The 24774-nt window shown below is 38.8% G+C and overlaps 1 protein-coding gene across 3 annotated transcripts in view; it reads right to left on the bottom strand.

The window, feature by feature from the left end:
- The window catches only part of ARHGEF3 (Rho guanine nucleotide exchange factor 3), a 144295-nt gene that overhangs the window by 25627 nt on the left and 93894 nt on the right, over nt 1-24774 (bottom strand). For 2 of the 3 annotated variants that reach the window (XM_055805867.1, XM_055805869.1), the window contains one exon: nt 1130-1237. In XM_055805867.1, the coding sequence (XP_055661842.1) occupies nt 1130-1237 (108 nt within the window). Of the gene's footprint in view, nt 1-1129; nt 1238-12901; nt 13171-24774 lie in introns of those variants that run through there. The other variant, XM_055805868.1, reaches the window with a different exon arrangement.

Here is a 24774-nt window from a genome sequence, read left to right as displayed (position 1 = left end):
CCCATCCCACACGCGCAGCTTTTCCATGCAGATGTCTGCACTTTCAAAACTGCAGGAACCAAACACAGGAAAACCAATGTTAAAGCTACCCTGTAATATCTGTTTTCTAGGTAACTACTGCTACAGAGAAATGGGAGTTATGAGTTAATATTTCTTTGTCCTAAGACTCCTAGCTGTATAGCTTTATTTCTTTCTTCCTTTGCGATTAACAGATAACACCAGTAATGCTCTAAATTTAAGCCAATTTTGATTAAATAACATTTTTAATATATTCAAGGTATTTTTATATTTCCTCTCATCAAAGAAATTAGGCTTGTTAAATAATATTCTTTAGATCTTACACAGGCCTTCTTACATAAATTGTTTTAAAGAGGAAACAGTCTGGCTTTCTAGGCCAGATCCACAGCAATATTGCTGCTCCCAACTGTTTGCCTCTCATGATAACCGTTAGGAGCTGAGTGCCCAAATGTTTTGCAGTCTCTAGGTCTGGAGGCACAAATACTTTATAAACTAAAGTCCCATTAGTCTCTAAGTATGTTAAATATTACACACCTAATCTACAATATAGAAACTGCAACTACAAAATCATTTAATTTCTAAACTGCATTTAAAATCTGCTTGCCCTTTATTAATTTTCAGCAGCAGCTTTGGAAAATGGCGTTTTTCCAATTATTCACTTACTCTTTTGTTTAGGCAAGGTCAAAGTTCACCACACAGAAGGAAATTTAGCAGTCCTACATGACTAACTATACCAAAAATAAAATTTTCAAAGAAACCAACCAAAATTAATAGCAAGTGTAATGGAAAATTCTGTTCATCAAACGTAAAAAGCAATCGTAATCCTTTAGTATAACAACTTTTATATGCTACAGGTGCAATAGTTTTCTTACTGGTAATTAAAAAACATTAATCTTCCGGACAGAAGTGGTTTTTTGAGGTGAGAGTTCTGAGTTTAAATTGAGTGACTCTGTAGTCCGAGGTTGCCTAAACCTGTTTGGTGCATTACAGTGGTGAGTGTGCCCACACAGGCGTTCCCATTCCCATGCTAACCCTAGAAGAAACTGTCAGTATGTATGCATTCCTCTCTTAGCAATGCAATTTAATGCAGCAATGTGTTCCCTGCAGTTACCTGAAGTGTCTGGCTGAACCGCTTCAATGGAGTGGCTCGTACAGGAGGAATGAGACTCGCCAGTGATGTAACCCTGGAAAGAGGCTTGACCCGTTTGTTACTGGGCTCCTGCGAGTAAGGGGAGGAGGACAAGGGAAAGGGAAAAAAAATGGGGGGAGTATGAGCATAATCAGATAAGCATTGCAAACAGTTTTGCTGATTTTCCCAAGAAAGCATTTGTAAAAAGCAAGTCTATAAATTTGGTATGTAATTAGAGCAGTAAATAAACAATAGCCCTTTTTAAAAGCTGACAATGACAGATTACTCTTGGCTGCTACATACAGATCCTGGAAACACCTGAAAAATGCAATGATGGAGAAGTTGGCACGGCTGGGAGCAGGGGAAGGGAGGAAGGTAAAGAAAGACTACATTATTCTGTTGTATTAACTCAAAAGAGAATCTTTCAGCAGTGCTCTGCAGCTAATGCACGTTATGATAATCTTGTCATTGAAAGGAATAGTTTAAATAAAAACAACTCCATCCATTTCTCTGACTCTGGCACTGTCAGCATGTGACTGTTCAGTTAAATGTATTTTATTCCAGAAAATATAATTTAGACATAAATCTCTAACTGTAATTGTCCTTTGAGTGCACGTTCCTATGGAAATACTTACATATATGGGCAAATACATTTATAACATGTCTACATATATTTAATTTTTGCATAAAGTAGAAAGGAAATTTAAAACTAAAATCTACCATAAAGCATTCAATTAAATATTTTCCTTGTCATATATACTTTTAACAGTGCTTATAGTAATAAATATACTTCAATATAATATGCCAATTGTCCTGCAGATTTTAAAAAGAAAAGCTAACAGAAATCGTTAACACAAGAAAAAGGTGATTATAAATACATAAAATAGAACAGTTACCCTTGGCTTCCTAACCTCCATCTGACATTTAATGGATCTTGAACAGCACATGCAAAAGGCAACTTTTGACAGAAAAAGAGCCAAACCTTCGAAGTGAAGTTAAAAAACCCATCCAACATCATATTTCAAGGACATCCTAAAGCAGTGCATCTTTCTCTTTCAGCCATGCTTATAAAGTTTGTGCAGGCTTGCTATGCCTCCAATTTCCCGGACATAGCTTTAAGAAAATGAAGCAGGCTTATTATCCTTTTGTTCAGAAATCCAAATCCTTCTGGAAATAATGCTGATTTGTCATCCTTCCTGATACCAAAAAATAATAAATTTCAGCAGCGATAACCATCATCTGTGTTACTGGCAAGAAAAATTCTCTTCTGTTAGTACAGCAACAGAGGAAAAGTGAGAAGCAGCTACATATTTAATTTACTTCTCAGCAGGCAGACCTGGAAATCCATAAATGGCAGCTGAGATGAGGGACAAAGTGTTTAACCCTCTAGCAAAAACAACATATTCCACCACACAAGAAACCTGGCATTAAAGAATTTCAGGAGCCTAAGTCAAGTTACATCCTTGTCTTCACTGTTGCATTGCTATTCATATTCCTTCCTTTTCAGCAACCATGTCTTTGAGATGTTTTTGAAGCAGTATTTTTTTTTACGTCATTGCAGCACCACTAGCATACTTATCTACAGCATCACCATCACCATTCCCTGCTCCCCTCCCCCCACTCCCTAAAAAAGAAAAAAAGAAAAAAAAAGTCTTTGAAATGCCACTGTAATTCTTTTCTACCTGGTGGCTTAGCCATCACTGTTTCTTTTTTATGATTATTCAGAATGCTGGTCCTGGTGCACAAATAATATCCCGCGGCAGAGCCTGCTTGTTATGAATCCTGCTGCACTGCAGTGAAAGGACATGAAGTCCCAGACAGAGTCGGGCAGTGCTGTGCCAGCAGCACAGCTTTTGCTAGCAGCTCTCCCTCAGCAGCAAAGATAACTTGGGCATAAATATCACACCCCAAAAGCAAAATCTGGAAAATCAAGACTTTCCAGAAGACAGGGAGAGGGGGATTAGGATTAATAGAAAAGATTTCTCCCTTCTTGACTGCTGTATCCTTTCTATTATCTTACAACCTTGCTGCTACGTGTATGTTCTTTAGTCAAAAGACAAAACTCATGCAAAAAAGCACAAATTTGATCTATACAACATCATAGCCATATCTTGCTTTCTGAAAGTTAAATGCTCTCCATAGTCTTACAGGTCTTTTCCACACACACTGCAAACTATTCACAATTTTGCAGTCTTTCAGGCTTAGCTTATAAGAGAACTAAGCCCAAAAGCCCTTGGATAATTTTCTGAGGAGTCTACTGACAGCAAATGAAATCACTAAAGAAGTGAATATACTTCACTGCATCTCTGCAGCATTTTGAGTGTGTTGCAAAAAACTTGAACGAAACTTCCTGAACAGTGTTTAAAACTAAGTAAGGAACAGCAAGCCAGTCTTATCCTTCTTTGAAAACCTCCCAATACTGCGTACATGACTGCAGGTAAAGTTTATAAATTACTACCCAAAGCCTGCAGGCTAAGCACACAGACCAGGACCTAATTAGATCTGCTGTGTGGGGCACATAAACCTCAGGCAGCTGTGAAAACTGATGCACAGCATCAAATAACTTCAGAGAAAATCAGCCTGCCTAAAAAGAATGGAAAACAACTTCTTTCTCTTGGAGAGTGAGAGGAAGTGAAAAAAAGAAATATGATTTCCCCTTCTTCGCATCACGCAGCCCCAAGGCTCTCTGAATCCTGCACTGTCTCCTAAGCAAGGATGCCTACAGTTCCAGGGGAACACAGCAGAACTTCCCCCCAGCCTTTTAAAACTCCCCCATCCATTTCCAGCAGAAAAATGCTATGGCAGTGTAGTTGTTACTAACGTTCATGCTGCAAAACCGTACTGAAAACAGAAATTTATGTTAAAGACGAAGAACTCCAAAGAGAGTTTCAGCCAGAATCAGAAAAACATTAATCTCTTCTTCAGCTTGTTGCTGTGAGCCAGCAGAGGTCAGCACGTCTCCCAGCAGTCAAAGGGAAGTTGGGTAACGGGTTGTGAAGTTGTGCCTGCAGAGGTCCTACCCTTCTGGGTCAGCACCCCATTTTGAATTCCTCATGCAGTGTCTCATATTCTGACCTCACGCTGAAAAATTTGATCAGAATTCAAAACAGCTAAATATGTAGTACAAATTAGGAATTCAATTTTATTAAAAGAGATCAGCATTATTACAGGATTTTCTCCAATAGATTTAAGATAATTTCAGAAGGCTGAGACTTCACACCTTGCCAATGAGTTCTGAAAGTAAATCTTGTTAATCATAATTTCTTAATTATGGGGAAAGCTTTCTAAATACTTCTAATGTGATTTTCACCCTGTATTAAAAACTGCCTGGTAAGTTAAGATACCTAGCTGGAAGTAAAAGCTCATCAAACCTTATTGTTCCAAGGTGGTGGTAGACTTCTCCGAGGGAGATGACAAGAGCAATCAGCACCGAGTTACCCCCTCCACTGTGGAATAATGAAGTTTGTACAGGCAAGGCTTTGACTGTACAATGAAAATACAGCACTACCAGAGCAATTCTGGAACTGTAAGAGAGTAATACTCAAAGTGTTAAACCCTCGAGCACAGTATTTCTGTTGCATGGTCTACACCTTTCACCAATACCCTTGTTCTCAAGCCATGTCACCCCTCCAGAAGCTGAACAAACTATTGAGACCAATGATCTGGAGAGGAAAAAATTCCAGAGTCGAGTACATAAAAAAGTAAGTTTTAAACAGATGGTTGCTCTTCTCATCAAGGGCTCTGTTCTTCACAACCCACAGATCAAATGGAAAGAGAAGAGTGTGTGAACTGTTCTGCTTTACCCAGAGATTCTGACCAGAACCTGCACTCGCAGATATAGTCCAGTAAGATCAGGGAGCTGCATTCCAGACGCTGCTTCCCTAGCCTCTTCAATTTTATTTATTTATTTTTAAATAAACTGCTTGAGGTTAGGAATTTCTAGTACACGTGTTCGTTCTTTTACTAACTTGTCTCTGAAAAAGATCTCAGATTTTCCACTTAACCATGGGTCCCATAATCATAAAATCTTATGCGGTATGAATCTAAGCACCAGGAACACAGAATGGTGTGAATCCAGTGTCTGTCCAGCATGAAAAGGCTCCAGTAAGGACATAATGTCCAGGTAGAACAAACATCAAATTCAAGGTCTGTACCTCTGAGTGTGTTCAGAAGACGCAGAGCTACCCCAAGTCATCACTCCTCCTTCTCTCCCCTCTCAGTTCAGGGAACTTAAAAGCAAATGGGACTGAGAGAATATTTAGTGGCTGGATCCACTTGGAACAACCATCACCTGTCCAAACTGGGAATTGTGCCAAATTATGACACAAAAAAATTTCAGGTACCGCAATGTTTTCCTTCACCTTTTACAGTTAATATTGACATTAAAAAATAATTTCAGAGTTTTGAAATTAGTAAATGTTAGACTGCATTTTCAGAGTCACGAAGGCTTGCCAAAACAATACGGGAAGTTAAGAAATAAAAGATCCAGTCTACAATTTGGCAGAGTTTCCAAAATTTGGAGCTGGTATGTGTGAACAAATATTGTTAACCTGACAGAGCTTTAAATTTGATATAAGGGTAAGTAAAGCTGAGGGAAACATGAGTGCAGGAACTTCAAAGGCTGAACAGTCAAGTGAAGTCAAATTGATACCTGACTAGGCTAGAACAAAGAGCAGATGGCTTTTGGAAGGAGCTGTATATTTGAACTCAAGATGACTTCGGTAACATTTGAATTTAGAGAGCAAAAAATTCAAGCTGGAAGTACTGTGTATATATATGCAGCCTCAAAAAGAACTCTTGAAACTGGGAACAAACTGATAAAAGAAGAAAATGTGCATCCAAAATCTGGATGCTTCTGGAAACCAGTGGACATTTCAATCAACTACTATGTCCTTCTGATAGAGTATATTTTTATCATACACTTTTCTGGGGAATTCATAGGAAGAAAGATTAATCACAATGGCATAATCACTGATTATCACCAATTTAGGAAGGGAAACTATCAGATAAGATGTTTCAAAAATACCGTGCCTTACCACTCTTCCAATATGGAATGAATGACACAGTGCTCTAAGTTGCTTCTTCATTGTAATTTAACCTGTAGGTCATATATATATATATATATACACACACGAACAACTTTATTTCTAGTATCTTCTACATATTAAGCTCTAACCTAATGGTTTAGACTACTAAGTAAGAAAGGAAAGCTCTAGCTTTTAATGTATAACTGCCCCAAAATTAGGCTTCTGCTGTCAGAAAGCTGGGAAATGCATACAGCAAGCAGCTTCAGCTGTGGCGCTACCAGGAAGCCTTACTCTCCTGCGTAACCTCTGCCAGCTCCCTCTTCAGTACAATTTCAGCCTTTTTGCCTTACAACTGAATGAGATGTCACTTTTTAAAACGGTAATATGGTCACTTCAAAATGACATCATCTTGGCAAAAAGATAACTTTCATATCATTTTTGATTCTAATGCACAAGAATTACCATTTAAAAGCCTGAATCTTAGCATGCAGCACCTGCTCCTGGGGCAAGCTAAGCATTCACAGCCACGGAAGCATGTTAACGCAGAACATCCTTTGAAGAATCAGGCACTTACATTAGTTGCAATGTACTGACAGCTAAGTTGATGTTATTTTTGTTTCTACATTAGTGAAACTGGCACCTAATAATTGGATAAGTTCTATCCAATAACACACTACACAGATACAGAAGCTTTTAGGAGGCTACTTAGGGGAAGAAGCTAACACTCCTTGTGCTCTTCATCCACAACATAAACCCACTCTTTTCTATGCTAGTATATGTTAAAAATGAAATTTCCCAAAAGTTCAAAGCAGAATGTCAGTGAGTTAAATCCATTCAATAATACTGATTCATTTCCTATATGTTGTCTTTCAACAAGGCCACCCACAGCTTAATTATCACACTTTGATGGATGAATTACTCTAGCAAAATACTGGTTTTAGTTTTCTAACAAACCTAAGGAAAGGAAACAAAAAGAACTAAGCCAGGCTGCCTTTACATTGCCCTAAGAACAGCAGAACCAATGACCTGGATAACACATACTGAAGGGCACTGAGTAGTAGTCTGGGTACCGTATAAAAGGTCTTCATTTGCTTCAGTACTTACTGCAAAATTCTTTCACTCTATCCTCCTGACCGCTTAGCCACTAATTTCCTCCCAGTGAAGGGTAAAAGCAAACCTAAGTTCACTGCTGGTATGATTCTTTTTCCACCCGACTCTCCCATCTCTTATCAGCAACTTCAACAACAGCCTCCATGTCGTGGAGAACTGGTGCTGAATTTGACAAACAAGGGAAAATATTTCCCTCAGGGGTCATTATGGTTGTGTCCTCAGCCCACATGCAGCACTACTGTGACCCCATTGTGTTGATTTTTCTGACTGTAGTTAAAAACAAACTCAACAAAAGGCATTTATGGAGACTTTTAAGGCAAGCCAGGAAATAAATGTGATGTGAAAACCGGTACAGGAACTTAGCATCTTAGAATATTAGAATTTACGCCATTTACCTTCAAAGGCAAACTAACCTTCTCTCAGTTTACATACAAAACAGCTGAAATCAGCAATGCTGTTAAAAACATCCTAACCTACTGGAGTTCAGCAAGTTCTGAGATAATTATTTACAGTAGTAATTCTGGATTTGGGGCCGCTAACTTTCTTGGCATTTTAGAAAAAAATATGCTGGTTATTTTTTTCCCCCTTTTGATATACATTCTATTTGTGAACCAAGACAAACAGATACCCAAAGCATTCATTCTGTGCTATTGCAGCATTCATTAGTACAAAATGTTTTAAATTAAATTAGTCTCAAAAGATTTAACAGTATAATAAATAGAAGACACTATAAATTGAAACAGTACAGTAACCTTTGTTTCAAACCTAATTCACAAGCAGTGTCAGCAAACTAAAACAGGACCACTCTGTTTCAGACTTCATGTAACTGGCTAAATTTCCATACTCCTATACTTTAAAGGTTATTAGTTTTTAGTCAACTTTATAAGGGTAAGTCAACATTTGTCATGGCAGGAAGCCCAACATTATTATTTTTATTAGTCTGCTACTAGTTAAATTGGCCTAAGATTAAACAGTTCTAATAAATGCCCCCAAAACTTGGAGTTTAATAAAAAAACACATTCAAGCTCTGTTCCACAGGATGTTATCAGTATTTAACCTTCAGCAGGATAAAAAACCCAAAACAAACAAAAAAGGTTAAAATAGAAAAAACAACCCATGTTACAACAGCCTCTCTTAATACAGCAAACATTTAACCTAAAAATAAATTAAGCCAGACATCTCGGGCTTTTTGCACTTTCAGAGAAACAAATCTAAAACTGGAAAAACATTCTCAATTGTTATTGGCACTAATAAAGATATATTTTTTTTTTAATACTTGAAAAAGCAGAGAATTTGCCTTTGCTTCATAGTATCTTAGAAATATTCTGATTGGGAAATTCTAGAACATTCACTCTTCTAGAGCTGAAGCTGATTGTCAAGAAAAAAAGCATGTGACTAAAGCAGCTCCAAGTATAGTTCAGCGTTGCACAAAGGTAACTGTACCCATTCACTCAAATGCATCCTAAACTGGGAGAGGTATCCCACTACTGAAACTGTCAGCATTGCAAGAAGAATTTATTAAGTGATTTAAGTAAAATGATACATAAAGGCAACTTGATAATCCAATAATTTGTGTGCATTGTGTATCAGTGATACAAGTGTCCTTCAAATACGTAAGTTTCCATCCACCACCTGCACTCTGATGGGAGCAGGAAAAGGTTTGTTATTCCTCCTCAGCCAGTCTCCGCAAAACCAGCAAGCAAATAAAGCAAAGTCCCAAGACGTTTTGTTTTAATCACAGTGTAATAAATAAAGAAGAGCACCTGAAATGATGGTCAGGGTACAATGAAAAGCCATATAAAGAAGTGGTATTCTCAGTCAAAGACTATCAGTTGAAGCTTGCAACACGCTATCGCATCATTTTGCAGCAAACAGGCTGCCCTCATTTGTCACCACCCTAAAGACCTCAGGTTTCATTTGCCATGTGCAAGACACAACCACTGAAGCATCAGCAGCATAAGGGCAAGTTGCATCCAGCTATCTTGACTGATCATTTGTCTGCAATGTCCAGTAATCTATATATCTACCAGAAGTTCGGAAATGAAGGCCAATTAACAGAAAAACCTCAGACTGAGGTAAATCAACACAAGCAACAGAAACTTTGAAAAACCTAGACAACTAACAGAGTTGATTAAATTCTGCATTTCCTCTCACTAGAAGTTGCTTGTACAGCCTACCCAAGACAGACCTTTTCCATTCTGGAACAAACTGAATATGAAGCTGGACTGCCACTTAACAAGCAGACGTCATACGGTGAGTTACTGAATGGAAAAATAAAGGCAAGCTGTTTGTTTCAAATTGCCATTAAGTGTAACAGATCAACAATTCCGGGGAGGGGGGAGGTTTGACATGTTTCCACGTTTAGCTCACTGCAGTCACACTGCACATGAACTTACCTGAAATACATCAAAACTGCAACTTGACAATATTTCATTACAAGCAAAATGCATACATTTGTGAAGATCAAAGAAAATTCATGACTTGCAGCTTATCTCGTAATCTTTTGCCCCCCTTCCCTCTGGCTCCATGCCTGGTTCTCATGTTAATGATGTGCCACAACCCAGAAGCCTGTGGGTTACCCTTCAGGTTAGCCCTCCTGCACAAACCATGCTGAATTAAACAGTCCTGAGCAAGAGGAAGCGTAGACCTCCTGCACATCAAACTAGTGAGGCTATCAGACGAAAAGACAGACTGCAAACAGCCCGGATTCCCTGGTCTAAGATTTCTGCAGCGTAAGACACGTAAGCAGACCTACAACGCACCGGAGATGCAAAGGAATCCTATGTCACTGTTGAAGTTTTTAGAGCCTGAACCCAGACACTGTGTTAGATCCTGTGCAGCAGAACAGAACATCCTTACTCTGACAAATTCACGTCTTCCTTCCCACATCTTCACGTTCAGACCTTTACACCTAATCTGTGATTGTGCGTGCTCTTTCTTACCTGCTGCCCATCCACTGGCTGTGCTTCACTTTGTTCCCTTTAGAGGGGGTGATAAAGGAGTTGCTTTAACCAGTGAAACATAGACAATGGTATGTGTTACTGGGAAAGACCTGGGGCTTTTTATATCTTAATTCAAGCAAATTATAAGTTTTACTAATGGTCTCTATTTCTGAATTATGAAAAAGCTGGAAAAAGCCCAACACCTCTGTACCATTCACATCTAGGGTTGTACTATGGTATTTTATGTGAGGTATGCAATGATATATATATAAAGGCCTTATAGTTCCTATATTAACTCATTCCTCCAGCTTAGCTGTGTTTTATTGCCCTTAAACTGCACTTAGAAAGATCGATGATAATTGCACTTTGACTAGAGGTACACTAACCTTTTCTCATAATCCAGTGTTTTACTGTGCACATACATTTGGACGTTTCATTTGTGACTGTGCTACCTCTACGGAGCTTATAACAAGGAAGTTGGTGTGGCTTAAAGAAAGAACTAAGTAGAAAACCTCTGTTATCGTTTGTGCCATTGACTTGTTCTTCAAAAACATCCCTAGTTTTTCACGGCTGCTTTTCTGGCTCCAAGTGAAGTTCAAGAATAAGAAAAAATTAAATCTGTTGCCAGCAAGCTTCAGCTTGTTACCTAGAGACCTCCAGCTGGAAATTTGGGAAAATTTCAGCAATACAGTATATGCTCAAGATTTTTGCTGAATTTCATCCCATGTAAGTACTATTACACTTGATCTTCCAGGCTATATTTTGTATTTTTTCAAAACAAACAAAGATTATTGTTAGTAAAGTCAGAGGAAATATTTTATAATCATGAGCTCCGATTTAAAACCAAAAATCAGCATCTATATAGCAGAAAATCGGTTGTATTCCACATATATCAACATACATATGCACCAGTTAGGTTATTAAATAAATGAACCAACTCCACGTGCTAATAATTAAAATGAAACTCAGGTTTTCAAAGCCAGAGATTCATAACCCCCACACTGCAAACTAGCATTCTGGTGTAATAACACGAAATTGTGGTAGAAGGCGCTCAATCACTTTATTTGTCTTGTAAGTACTAAAGGGTGGAAGAACAGCTTAAAATAAAAGCTCGAGATAAAACGTGGATTTTCCACCGTCCGGTATTGACAGACTTCAAAGAAAGAGGCTGTATACATCTATCCTGATAATGCCTTTTTCCCCAAAGAGTCGTTTATTTCTACTTCCTTAACCAAATTCTTGGAGTGCCAGGTGGTCTTCCCATATCCTCCTAAGACAAAAAGTTTATTTTTCAGAACGACATAAGTCCATCATACTCTCAGAAACAGCCCGAAAGCATAGGATACATTTTCTTATTTGTATAAAACACAAACCAAAAGATGATAAATCAAAACCAACTGTTTGCACATTGTAATTTTGATTGATCGCATCTGCTATTAGATACTTCCTCATGTGCTGAGCTTTCATTGACACTTTTACTTTGAAATTTGAATATAATCAAGCCGTCCTTCCTAACTGTAAGAGCGCAACACTCCAGCACTTCAGATTTAACAATCCTGTTCATTCACGGGAAACCCTTCATGCAGTAAAAGCTAAACTCATGTTTCTTTAATATCACAGTTAGTAAAATAACAAACAACTTGTGTTTTCCATAGATGCATGTATACACACACACTCGGGGTGTTATTTTCCAAAAACAGAGAGTTGAAAACAATTCCACTTTTGTCAACTGCGATAATTAAATCCCTTTTTGTAAAAGGTACCCTGAAAAGCAAGAGTGCAGCATCTTCTTATCAGTTCTTAGCTTAAACATCATGATTAAACAGTCACTTGGCTTATGTTACTTTTACTTTAGACCCATTGAACTGCTGGAGATAATTAATCTTTGATGTAGCTGTATTAAACAAACCCAGTTTCTTTAGTTGTCTTCAAGTTACTCTGCAAACAAGACTAATGAAGAAGCTATATATGTAGGTGATAAAAACTTCCAGAGAGAAATTTAATCCTTCCTCCAGTGCAGCCAGACAGAATCCTTAAGGTCACCGTTTTCTTTCCAAACAAGCACACAAGCAACGTTATCCTAAAGTATCAAATATTTCAGTCTTTCACAAACATTTGTTCCTGAAACATTCCACCGTTTATGAGTATGTTGCAAATTAATATGTTGAGTTTGGGCTAATGAATAAGATTTTTTGATGCTGCTTCAAAGGATTTAATGATTTTTAAGAAATAGAGCAGTCAGTGTGCTAACAGGGAAGAGTTTTTAGTTAACTGCATTATCGGATTAACTTCTTGCTTTATTACTAATGAGGAAAAGACAGGTGATGCTTTAAGGCACTGTTTTCCAGATCCCCTCCCAGTTCCCGTGTAAGTTTAACAGTTTGTAAGCAATGGTTAGCCCTAGAATAAAATACATATAGATTATTTACATATCTAAAACAAGTATTTCTCAATTAGCTGCTTACGAGATTAATTCTAATTCCTTACATTGACAGATAACAAAAATCTAGATTCTTTGTTCCTTGCCTTATTCAGAAGGGAAGTTCAGCATCTAGAGAAGGCAGCAAAGGATGCCTGGACAAACCCGCTGCCTACACACAGGAGCCGATTTCCAAAGCACATTCCTTTCCCCCAGAGCAGCACAGAGCACACTGTAAAGAAAACCGATTAAGTACCTCCGTCTCTTTAGCCGGGCTGGTCACCGCCTGCGCTTCCAAGGCGCAGTTCGCCCTCTTGACGGAAAGGTAGAAGGGATAATCCTTGGCCACCATCGCGGCTGCAGGGGGGGCGGTTTCGGGGGTCACCGCTGGTTCTGTCCGATGCCAAACGCGAAAGGAAGCTGAGCCCGCCCCGCCCGGCAGCTCCGTCACCGAGACCCCGGCCCGCAGCAGCTCCCGCGCTCGGCTGAGGCCGGGCCGGCAGCGGCGCCGCAGCGAGCGGCAGCGCCAGCCCCGCCCCGGTGGGGCGGAACCCGCGGGCACGGCCGCCCCTCCCCCTGCGGCGGGGCCCGCCCGGGGCGGCGGGGAGCGCGGGCGGCACGCGGCACCGGCCGCCGTTCGCCCCCCACAGCCGCTGCCCGGGGCAGGAGCGCGGGGCGCGGGCAGCGAGCGGCGCGGCACCCCCCCACCGACGGTGCCTGCGGCGGGAGCGCGGCCTTGCCGTGCTGCCGCGGCGTGCAGCGCAGCGTGTCATTTTTTTCTACACACCCCCACCCCCCTCCTTTTTTTTTTTTTTTCTTCTTTTCTTATTCACCCATGTTGTTGCTTTTTCCTGTCTGGCAAGCAGGAGTTTATTTCTGGTGGTTTTAAAGTTCCACTTTTGTTGCTATTGTTTAGCCCAAGAGCTCCCCTGCCCGCACCCCTCATTGTAACCGGCTGGGAAAGTGGAAACAGACTTTTGCCGAACTGCACTCACTGGGCGCTGCAGTGCCGGCGCAGCCGTGCCCGCTCTGCTCGATGGCCACCTTAGGACAAAGGTAGGGAAAATTCCCTGAAAAGAGAGAGGAAGCGCGAGGGGCCCTGTCTGCAATGCAGGATCAATCCCACAGAAAGCATGTGCCGAAGACAAGGAAAAGGAAACTAAGTAGGAAGCTGGACAGGGCGAGGAGGGAAAGATACTTCCAGCTGAAAGGAAGCAGCACAACCAAGAATAACTTCATAGAGTTTGAAAGAACTAACTGGTTTTAAAGGCAGATTGTATGAGGGATGTGGCTTTACAAGCGGTTATCTTCCTAAAGGTTGTTAATCAATGATCTCTTTGGAATAAACTTAGTCAAATGGCAGGCATGGTCCTCATTTGGACACTCTCCTTGAATTTTACCAGTATCCCAAGCGTAACTTCCTCAAACTTCTCAGCCTTTTTAAGAGCAACTGCAGTGGAGCCAGAGACGTTATCCCACTGCCTGTTATGCAGACACCTCTGTTTTGTAGTAGCCTACTCATAAAACAAAAACCCCACTAGTCTCCCAATCCTGCAATTCCTGGAAAAACTGCTAGACCAAAGTTATCAATACTTCTAGTTCTTCAATTATTCTAGAAGATGTGCCGTTTGAACATTCTGAGCGTTATGTGCAGTACCACTCTCCTCATCTCCACCACAGTAGGATGCAACAAAGTTCACTGAAAGAAAAAGTGTTGCCAAAAGGCATCAAACAGGTGCCACATAGGGGAGAGTTAAGCAGAGCGGATGTTTCAGAGAAGAAAAGAGAAAGAGCAGGTGTGATGAAGATCTACAAACCATGAGTTACAAAGAAAGCAAACAGGGAATGATTTTTCACTGCATTCAACCAGAGGGGAAAAAACCCACGCATCAGATTAAACCAAATGGTGGCAAATTCAGAGCAAAGAAAAAGGAGCTAATTCTCCACGTTATGTACAATTTTTGTGTTATGTACAGCGGAAGTATTTGCCACAAGATGCCACAGCTAAGAAAGCTTCTCAGACACAGTTCTTGGCTAATGAGACAGTTTTTTGAGGAAACATCATGATCAGCTATTTCTATTTTGTACTCTTCCCTAAGCATCTACTGTTGACCACCATTGGAGATTTGGTATTAGGTTAGATCAGTCTTTGCTGCAGCCCCCTTCCTTTCCATATTTCAAAAAATATGAAACACATACACCATTTTATTTGAAGACTACCTGTCTTACCTAAGGATTTCTGAAGCTACAGTTATCTCATGAACGTGCATTCATTTTTGCAAGTCTTCTTCAGCGTGACGCTCAGATGACATACCTCTGAGCACAACCCGTTAATGTTGGATGGTTTCTCCTCACATTTCAAGCACGTCCAAACACCAATACACACAGGTAGTATAAAATGGTCAAGAACCTCCTGAGAGCACTGCAGCTGCTGTGTAACCACCATTTAAGCCCAAGAAGCCTTGACTTCAAACACCATCTGTGTATGTTTGTTTACAAATGTGTATGCTAACACCATTTTAAAAATCAACTTCACTTAAATCAGAGAAAATGCCTTCAGGGGCTTGTCCTCAAAGCATTCTAATCCTGTAACATGCTTCGCAGCATTAAGAGCACTTCACACAGGGCAAGAGTGTACTGGTTTGGAGATTGATATAATGAACTTTGGTTTATACACGTAAAAAAATACACCAGGAAGAGGGGTTCTGTCATTTCTCCATTCATCAGGACAGTGCACTTCAGCTTCACTAAGCACACTTGAGAAACAAGAGAAAAATCTGTCTTTAAGAGGAATAAGATTCATTAAAAAAGGCAGGACCTTCATATCAATAAGTTTCAGGGCATCTTTCACCTACAAAATAGACTTCAATGAACATCTAAAGCAGGATACATTCGACTCTCTGGATGTTTCTTTACTTCACCAGAAGAGTGCAAATACAGTTTTAGAACTGAAATTTGGACCCAAATGAAATAACACAATAGTACAATTTAAAACTATTCTCTCTTCCAGAGAGCTGATTTTGTCTGTGGATTGCTATGTGAATTCATAATCAAAACTAAGTCAGTTCTGCCATGGTATCGAGTCCCTTCTGTATTGCATATCAAATACAACGCTTGGAGTCCATTCTGAAAGATCTTACAGACTTAGTACTGATTTACATTTCCTTTCTACACCAATTTAGATTGCAAATTGATTGCCCATCAATAGTGCCTATATTGCGTGTGTGCACGCACACTCAAGCAGAGCCATGAACTTGTGGCTGAAAGACTCCCTAGTGAACCCCAGTTACACAGCTGGAGAAATAAAGGTTTCAGTGATACCACTAAGGAATCTTGTAAGACTGGAGCCAGTGAGTCCACTCATTCCAAAATTTATACTTGGACTACAAATCTACACCAACACTATAAAAATTATATCTGAATTGCAAGCTACTTCAAAAAATAAACTAATATTTAAGAAAAAAAGTGCTGATTGCTAGATTGCACAGCGGACCAATGCATCAGTTCTGCTATTTCTGGAACAGGTTTTTTGTGGGCTTATTTTGCTTTGTTGGGTTTTGTTTGTTTGTATTTTAATTTACTTAGGCCAATGGCACAATTTAGTCTGACAGTTATTTATCTGTCAGAAGAAATAAGTAAATTATTTGGTAACTGTGAAAAGCCCTGCTCAAGATGCCTACTACTATTGACTGAGCTGGTTCAGGGCTGAAGCTCACTGACAGAGTTATTCTGTGATTGTCTTGTTCACACCAATGCCGTTAGTTAGTTTCTTCACACATTCAAAACCTAATACTGAAGTAATTATCACAAAACCATCTGTCTGCATGGCAAAGTCCTTTGAAATATTTAGGATATGAACCTTAAAAATATCTTCGTATGTGGCTAGAATTCCTTTTCATCTTACGCTAATCTTTGAGATCCACACAGCTTTGATCAGAGTAATTGTAAAATTAAAATGCAGTTGATTAAAGATTTCTCAAAAGATCCAAAATATGATGGCAAAAGAATAAAAAACAACAACAAAAACCCCTGTTTCCTTTAAAGACTAGTCAAGAAGCCATTATGCTAAGCAGTGGCAAAAGGAACTGAAGCATTTAATCTAAGTGTTAAATAAGGAAGAGCCCAATGAAGTGAAGAATCTTCAACCATCGAAGTTGTGGGTTTTAAGGAGTTCAGTGGAACAGAAAATGATCAACTAAAGCTGAACTCTGCCTAAGGAAGAAAATCCACAAATAGATTGTTCAAAGTTTTGAGTTGGTTTTGTTGTTTTGTTTAAGTTTTGTTTTAACATCATCTTTGCCAACACATTTAACTGCCTTTGGGCAGAAATGCAGAATTTGTGATTAAACAGAAATATTTTGTGATGTCTACACCCAGATCTCCATTACCTTCTTCTTCCTGATATGCTAATGTGACTGCTTTCCCTATTAGAAGTCAAAATCTGTTTTGCCGAGCTGTCAAAAAAACCCCACCAAAACAACCATCAGATAAATGCAATTAATTTTTGGTAAAATATTGGTGTGCCAAAAAGTAAGAGACTCTGAACGTCTGTCTGACTGCCTCTGCTTTTCTTCCATCTCCCGATGTGAAACAGCCCATGACCGGTTTTGGTCTGCGTTTGACTGTAACAGCTATAGGAAGAAGCCTAGTCTTAGCTGCAACAATTCAGTCTATTTATTTTCTTAATTACAACTAGCAAAGCTGAAAGAAAAAACACTAACTGTATTTCTCCTGTGATTCATATTTATGGGAGCTTTTGCTCTTGATCTGTCCATTCCGGTAACTTAGAAATATACACTTATACACATAGTTACTTTCTTGGTGAAATATGCCTATGTGGCAAGTTTCCAGTTACAAAATAAGAATGTAAGAAAAGGCATAATGCTTAAAAAACACCCAAGCAAACCAACAAAACCAACCACTATCACTATCCTCTTCAGATATGCTATATTCCCAGCTCATTTTAAGAAAATGACATTAAGAACAACAAACAGTCCATTGCTTTGTTTTCAAAACAGCTGAATTACTGTAAGAATATCAAGTTATCCAGTAGTCTTCGAGTCATCCTGAATAGAGTAGCTCTGCTGTCTAGCTAAGTTACTCCAGGTTTATCCAGGGAGTAAAAGATTTAAAGTGTGTTGCGAAGGACCAGAATCTCCTACACCATTTTGGCTAAGTGTGCAAAGAGTACTTGTTATATGTTGTTTCTGGAAATTTAACGCACCATAAACCCCTGAAATTTAGTAAAAATATTGCATAAACATTTCAAGGGAAAAAAAAGATCTCAGTAGTTTGCACTTTATGGAGTATTCTCTCATATATACACCCATCCTATGTATGTGGTTTCACAAAACTAAAACCAACCACCAAACACAACAGGAATTCCTGCCCAGGAGAGGTACAATTTTGCTAAAGAATATTCCAAGAAAAGCAACTATTCTGAAAAGACCAGCGAGCGTTAGCCAAGCTAATGCTGCACATACACACACACAGTTCCGCACTTACTATCTCTGAACCCTTTCTTCAACACACCCCAGTATCTCTTCAGGATAATCACTAGGAAGCATTCCTTCCAGAAACACAGAAGCAAACCAACCAAACACAAAAACCAAAACCACACGCAAACCACCAAAAGAAAACTTTGGAAGCGGATATTTCCACCAAAGATTATAAGTTTGAATCTGCTTGGAGGCTGGAATGCAGAAACAGTGACAGTGATGAGTAGCTAGAAAGCATATAAACTGCTAGATAAAGGGTACTCAGCGGGCAGTTACATGGCTGTTCAAGACACAGCAACTTCCTCATTGCAAGCAGGGATTGTACACATGGTAATGAGAGTTACAATTTACTAGGGAATAAATATTAGGAAGAGAACACTTGATTTAAATACATCGGTGCTGAGAAATTCCGATAAAAATACGATTACAGAACAAGTGATTACTGTTAAAAATGTTCTCTCAAAAACCACAGCCGTGATTTTTCCAGGTAGAGTCCTAATCCTGGAAAGATCAGTGCAGAACAAAGAAACACTTCTCTGGGGAACATGTGGTATTACAAAACTGAACCCCAAATTTCTGTTCTGTCTAGATTCTCCATTGAAGACTGCCTTTCATATGACCCTTATTTATGCAACTTACAGAGTAAGGAGGAGGAAGTTACATTTCTTTGCTGTTGTCACTGGCTGTACAGCCAAGATGCTGTGAACTATTCCCTGAAGTTTTGTCAAATACAATTAATAAATAGCAGGAGCCTCTATTATCTACCTCTGCAAATGTTGGCTATTTCAAAATCCCACCATCGTACTGAAGGACATTCATGCTGAACTGACGGGGAGACATGATTCTCATACAAATCATCATGAATGTTTTATTGTATAAACACACATGTAGCTTGTAAAACAGTCTGCGGGCTTTCAAAGGCAGACATGCATACATTGTTTCTTCATATCAATGTAGCCTGTGGAACAATCCTGTACTGGGAGACAAACAGATGAAACAACCTGGCAAGTTGTTTTGTTTGTTTTCCTTTCGCTAAATTAATGTAAATTTGATTACTACAGAAAGTACAGTGCAGTTGAAGGATGCCCTCTAACAATTACATTTGCACTGAGACAGAACACTCCCTTCATGAGCTTCCCTTAGGAAGACAATAAAAACAACCCATTTTTAAAGCTGCCTCAGATTCGTATAGAAAAACTATTACCATGACTGGTCTGCAGCTGAACACTAATGATGGCCTGCCTAGAAAAATCAGGAAGGATTCATGCTTCTCCACCCCTCTACCACACCCAGCAGTGCAAACTAATTACAAACCACGGTGGTCCCTCATGAGGGAATGCACAGGGTGTGGTGACACTGGATAAAATGACCCTTCACGACCTGCACTTACAACAAAGAAGTTGGTTGAGCTTGTCTGAGCTTACCTCCCTGGGGAAAGCAGGAAGGAGGAGGTGGGAAGGACTGTACTGATTTATCAATGTGGATTTTAAAGAGCCAGTCAAGTTCTGCACAGGGTGAAATGATGACCCAAAGTGTAGCATCCTTTCCTGACATTTTCCATTGAAAGAGGCATTCAAGGGAGAGGAAATTACTGGAACCACTTGTATGATGCTTAAATGAGATTAAATGTAATTAAAAATAAGTTACAGACAATGTGGGAGCAGGGATTTCTCTCCAGAGTGCTCCTGCTGACTGGGGAATTAAGTAACAAATTTCTTTGTAAGAAATCGTTCTCTTTAATGCAAAGTGTTACCAAGACATCACAGCAGTTATCTATTTTTTTGTTTTGATTAAATTTTATTATAACAACATTTATATTACATGAGTAACTCCATAATATTTACCCTCAGAGAGGGTAGTATTTTGTAATCTTCTGTTGTATGCAGAGATAAGTGTGTGCGCTTAGATATGAGCAAGGAGAAAATTCTATTCTATTAAGAACAGGAATTTTCCCCACTCTGTGACTGATCTCACATATAATATTGGCCAAATGCCACTTAGTTTGTTCTTCCAACAGTCCCCTCCAACTGCAGTATGTAAACCAAAATTTGGCATTAACATGGTTTATTAGACCAAATTATATAACTGGGACACACACACACACACAAACCCAAAACAAAACAAAAAACCCAGTCCAATCCAAAGCAAGCAACCAACAACAGAGGAGCTTTCAGGTACAGGTTCTGATCCTTCTTTAGGTCAGAAATAAAACCAGCAAAAAAATAAGACTTAGACCTTCTGAGTTTGCTTTTCCTATTAATTTATGTACCTAGTTGTACAAGTTTCAGACCTTGTTATACATTTCATTGTGCTCAGTTTAACAGGTTTTATTACATTTATGTGTTAGTATGATTCTCCTCAGTCCTGAGAAGTTATCTGACTTAATCACACTCTACCCTTTGTTAATATTTTGTTATTCTTATTAATTTTGGAATGAGTTGTTTTGGGAAGTGCTGTACTCAAGATGCGAATAAAGCCTCAAAGTGCTGACAAAGAATAGGATTTTACAGTATGGCTGAGGTGAATTAAAAATTTGCCACTTTTAGAAGTATCAGCCTCATTTCCCTCTCCTCTAGTCAAATTCCTCCTCCTCCCCCTTTCTCATGCTCTTCCACGGGCACTGTAGCCTCTCTCTGTTTAGTCCTTCCAGGCCACCTTATGCCAACTGTAGCACTCATCACATAGGTAAGTCAGAAGTCCAAACCCACAAAAATACTTTCTTTTGCCATGTTTCTTTTCTGCTGGTTTTGTGAGCTGGATAGATTACTGTGCCATGAGAAGATCACTGAACTCACTGAAGGTAAATGGTGGAAAAGCACACAGGTATGAATAAGGACAGGAGAGGGAAAAGGCTAATTTCTCTCCTCCTGATAGCTCTAAACTGTTAGCTCAGCTCAAGCTGTTTCGTGAAGTCATACCCAAAGAATACTGTCAGCATTTCAATTTTTTTAATGAAAGTTTTGGATCAGAAGTTTCATTTATTTCTTTATTTTAAAAAACAGGCCCACCTATTTATTTCCATAACAACTGTGCACTGTTACTCATCTTCTAGTCACCCTGCCAATTTGAGTATCTTGAAATTAAGGGAACATCTGTGCTTCTTGAATAAATACTAGAACACAACCCTTGAGAGTGATTTCATATTCTCCTGAGCATGATGTACCCTTTTCCAGACCATAGCCAAGGAGATGCCAGCAGCATTTCTAGACCCAAAGTTAGCCAACTTACAATTATTTGACAGATTCCAAGACATACATGGGTAAGAGTGATGATAGTCAAGAAAAACAGTGAGACTATTAAGTGTTTTACAAACAGTAAGAACAGTCCAATATGTCAACTACAGCAGAGCAATCTCGAACCCGAGGTGCCTTCTTCCACACTACAATACTCACTGACAACCCAGTGCAGAAAACCTCCACATGTGGTCCTGAGTAGAGTTTTGCAGTTCATACAACGCCTTACAATCGAAATTATCACAGTGATTATCCAAATTGCAATATTCCACTATTGTGGTCTACTAATCTTTTTAGAAATGTTATTCAATCCCCATGTGCTATGACATACTGTGCAAAAAAATCAGACAAAGATGAACACAAAAAAAAATTAAATCATCTTTCTCTTACCCACATCCTCCCCCTAATGAGGGGGGAGGAAAACCACGGTATAACTTCAGAAAGAAGTGTCCTTGCAAAAACCGATAATGCATCAACAAATGAGAGAACTAACCTACTCCCAAGTACCAGCTGTATGGCAGATGAATGACCTTAAAGATGATGTGACAAAACTGTGACTAATCTTTAAGAGACAGCTGAAACAGAACATACCATCTCCAAACAGATACCAACGACTCACACTAGGACAGAACTTCTTTGTTCATACCCCTCGATCAAGAATCAGGGAATCGAGAAGCCATTCCCAGGAATGTTTTACTTTGAGTTACTAAAAGGTTTTCTTTAAAGTTTCAAAGTAACTATCTACCCAAGTGTAAATATAATGAAGTAATCCCAGATGATACAAAAGTTACTGTTACAAGTTTTAATTGAAACATAAAAATATAAATAAGAAACAGTTTCCCTGAATACTTCTTTCTTACTTGAGGAATGCTAACTATAATTTCTGAAGTCTACCTCATCTCTGGTCAAGTTGTTAAACACAAACTGCTATCTGGCCAAAAGATCAAAAGTACATCCTACTTTTACATGATCTCCATTATCAAATCTGCAACCACAATGAACACAACGGTGTTCCATTTCCTACAACTATGAATTTTGGACAGGTCCCTAATGATCGCGGTTAACTCTGTTCCCAGAATAGCAAAGAAAGCCCATAATTGACAATGGAAAAGAAAGTCTTAGCAAGTCATTTCAACCACGACAGATAAAATATTGGTTGTTATTTTAAAAGCTAAGAAACAACTCAAAATTGCATCAGAACAGAATTTTTGCAACTATTCATCTTGAAGAATGGTGACTGACTAAACACAAACCCAAGATGATATATTCATATGTTGTAGCAAATATTCTGATTTTATTATATAATTGGGTTCGGTCTTAAATTACATGTAGGTCAAATATTGTATCTTGAAATAGCTGCAAAAATATGAACATATTATCCTCTTAAGACCCTAGCAAATAGTGAAATGTTAACATAAAAGACTTAGAACAACATGAGGAGACTTAAATATGAACCCATAGCCATAAAACTCTTTTGTTCTTATGGTGTATGTTAAACAGAATATGCAACTAAAAAAAAAACCCATACAGGCCATATACTTTTAATGGCAGGCATTGGTTTCACACCTCAAGATGATTAACAGCTGTCAAGTTTGTTCTCATCATCATGTAACTTTTGGGGAGGGCTCTTCCAAAAACATGGGGCTATATAGGGAGGAAAAAAAGCACACTGATTTTAAAAAATAAATCCAATACCAAGTTAAGAATGAAGGCTGGTATTTTAGACCAGCAGGAACAGGAATGAACCACTTCAATGGCAGAATGATTTGTGGATTTGGGATAAATAATTTATCTAGCTTTTCAAAAGGCTTTGTAGTTTCTGTATGATGCAATACAGAAGTTGTCAGAGCAATGCAAAGAGCAGTGCAGCATAGCGATTACCTAGAAAAATTACTTTTGTAATAACATTTGCCTATATACATGGAAGGTAAAACTGGTTTTGTTAAAGCCAGAAAAAAAAGGTTGTTGCAATAATCAAAACACAATACGGTAAGATCCCAAAGGAGAAGTTTAGCTTAGTAAATACAAAAGACCAGAAACTAATCATGACATGAAAATAATATACAAAATTAGACACAGGGCATAGAAAAGGTCCTACTTCTCAGGTGAGTCTGATGCCAAAGAACACAGGAAAAGAATTTTAGAAGAGATGTCATTGTTGCATTAGATGAATTGTATCTGAATTTCATGTATGGTAATACATGTTCCATAAGTGATGGGCAGAACAATTTTTGTTTTGAAGGCTATGTACTGTGAGTATCCCACTAGTAAACTATACACAATACTGCACACTGTGAAATTCCCAGATAATCCTTTTACTTATCTGAATCTTCAATTTTGCACAAAAGCAGCAGTTTAAGTAGAGATGCAAGTGTTTTTGAATAAAAGAATTCCTCCCAAAGAATCTTACTTCACTTTTCAAATCTCAACATGTGGGTTCATGGGTGAGTTCTAGGCTACTACAGAATAAAAGAGACCAAGATCACGTAACACCTCTTGGTAATGAAATCTGCCATAGTTATAAAGGCTTGTAAGCACTTTAAACAAAGAACTGTTTTCTGATTTCTATTACCTTGAAGGGCAGTATAAAGAAATTATTTCTATGCCCAAACCAGAGGAAAAAAAACACTTTTATTTTGGTTTTGTTAGATCTTCTAGACTTAAAGAGAGTTGAAACCATGAAATGGAAACCCTGGCCACACTGAAATCAAAGGAAGTTTTGCCACAACTCCAAGCAGATTCTAGTTCACCCATATCAGAAAAACACTGCACTGGTATAATGTAATTTGAGTATTCAGCAACTTAGGCTAATTTAGAGATACTGATACCAGAAGAAGGGATCAATGACTAAATTCCTGTTTGAGAAGTAGTGAATTAAAAAAAAAAAAAAATTAAAAAAATCACTGCACATGGGAGGGGGGGAAATAAAAAACAAAGAAACCAAAACCAAACTTGCAACCACCCAGAACTGCTAATGTAGGTTGAAGCAAAAATAATCTGTCACACATAAAAGTTGAAAGAGTAAAAGGGAAGTAAAAGGTGCAATAGGGGTAAAAACCATGGTTTTCCAGGCTGCAGGATACAGGGCCTTCATTTTAATTTCCAGTAATAATTATCGATTAAGAAGCATGAATATATTCCAGTGCCTGTATACTTTCCTTATTCCAGATATCATAATTCTATAATAAATAGAAAATTATAATCAAAGTACCAAACAATTAGGTGAAAAAGCAGGAGCAAACAGAGTGCTGGCATGTGAACATATTGCAATAAAGTAGAAGGAAAAATGTTAACCCTTATGTTGTACTTCAAGCACGCTGTCTGGTACAGTACAGGTGTTCTCAGTGTGCTCTGCAAACTCTCCTCCACTTCACTATTCCATTCCTCCCTAAGACAAA

This window comes from Falco peregrinus, chromosome 5 (assembly GCF_023634155.1).
Source record: "Falco peregrinus isolate bFalPer1 chromosome 5, bFalPer1.pri, whole genome shotgun sequence".
Lineage (NCBI taxonomy): Eukaryota > Metazoa > Chordata > Aves > Falconiformes > Falconidae > Falco > Falco peregrinus.
Note: the sequence above shows the minus strand (reverse complement) of the source record. Positions and strands in the feature narration are given on the sequence as shown.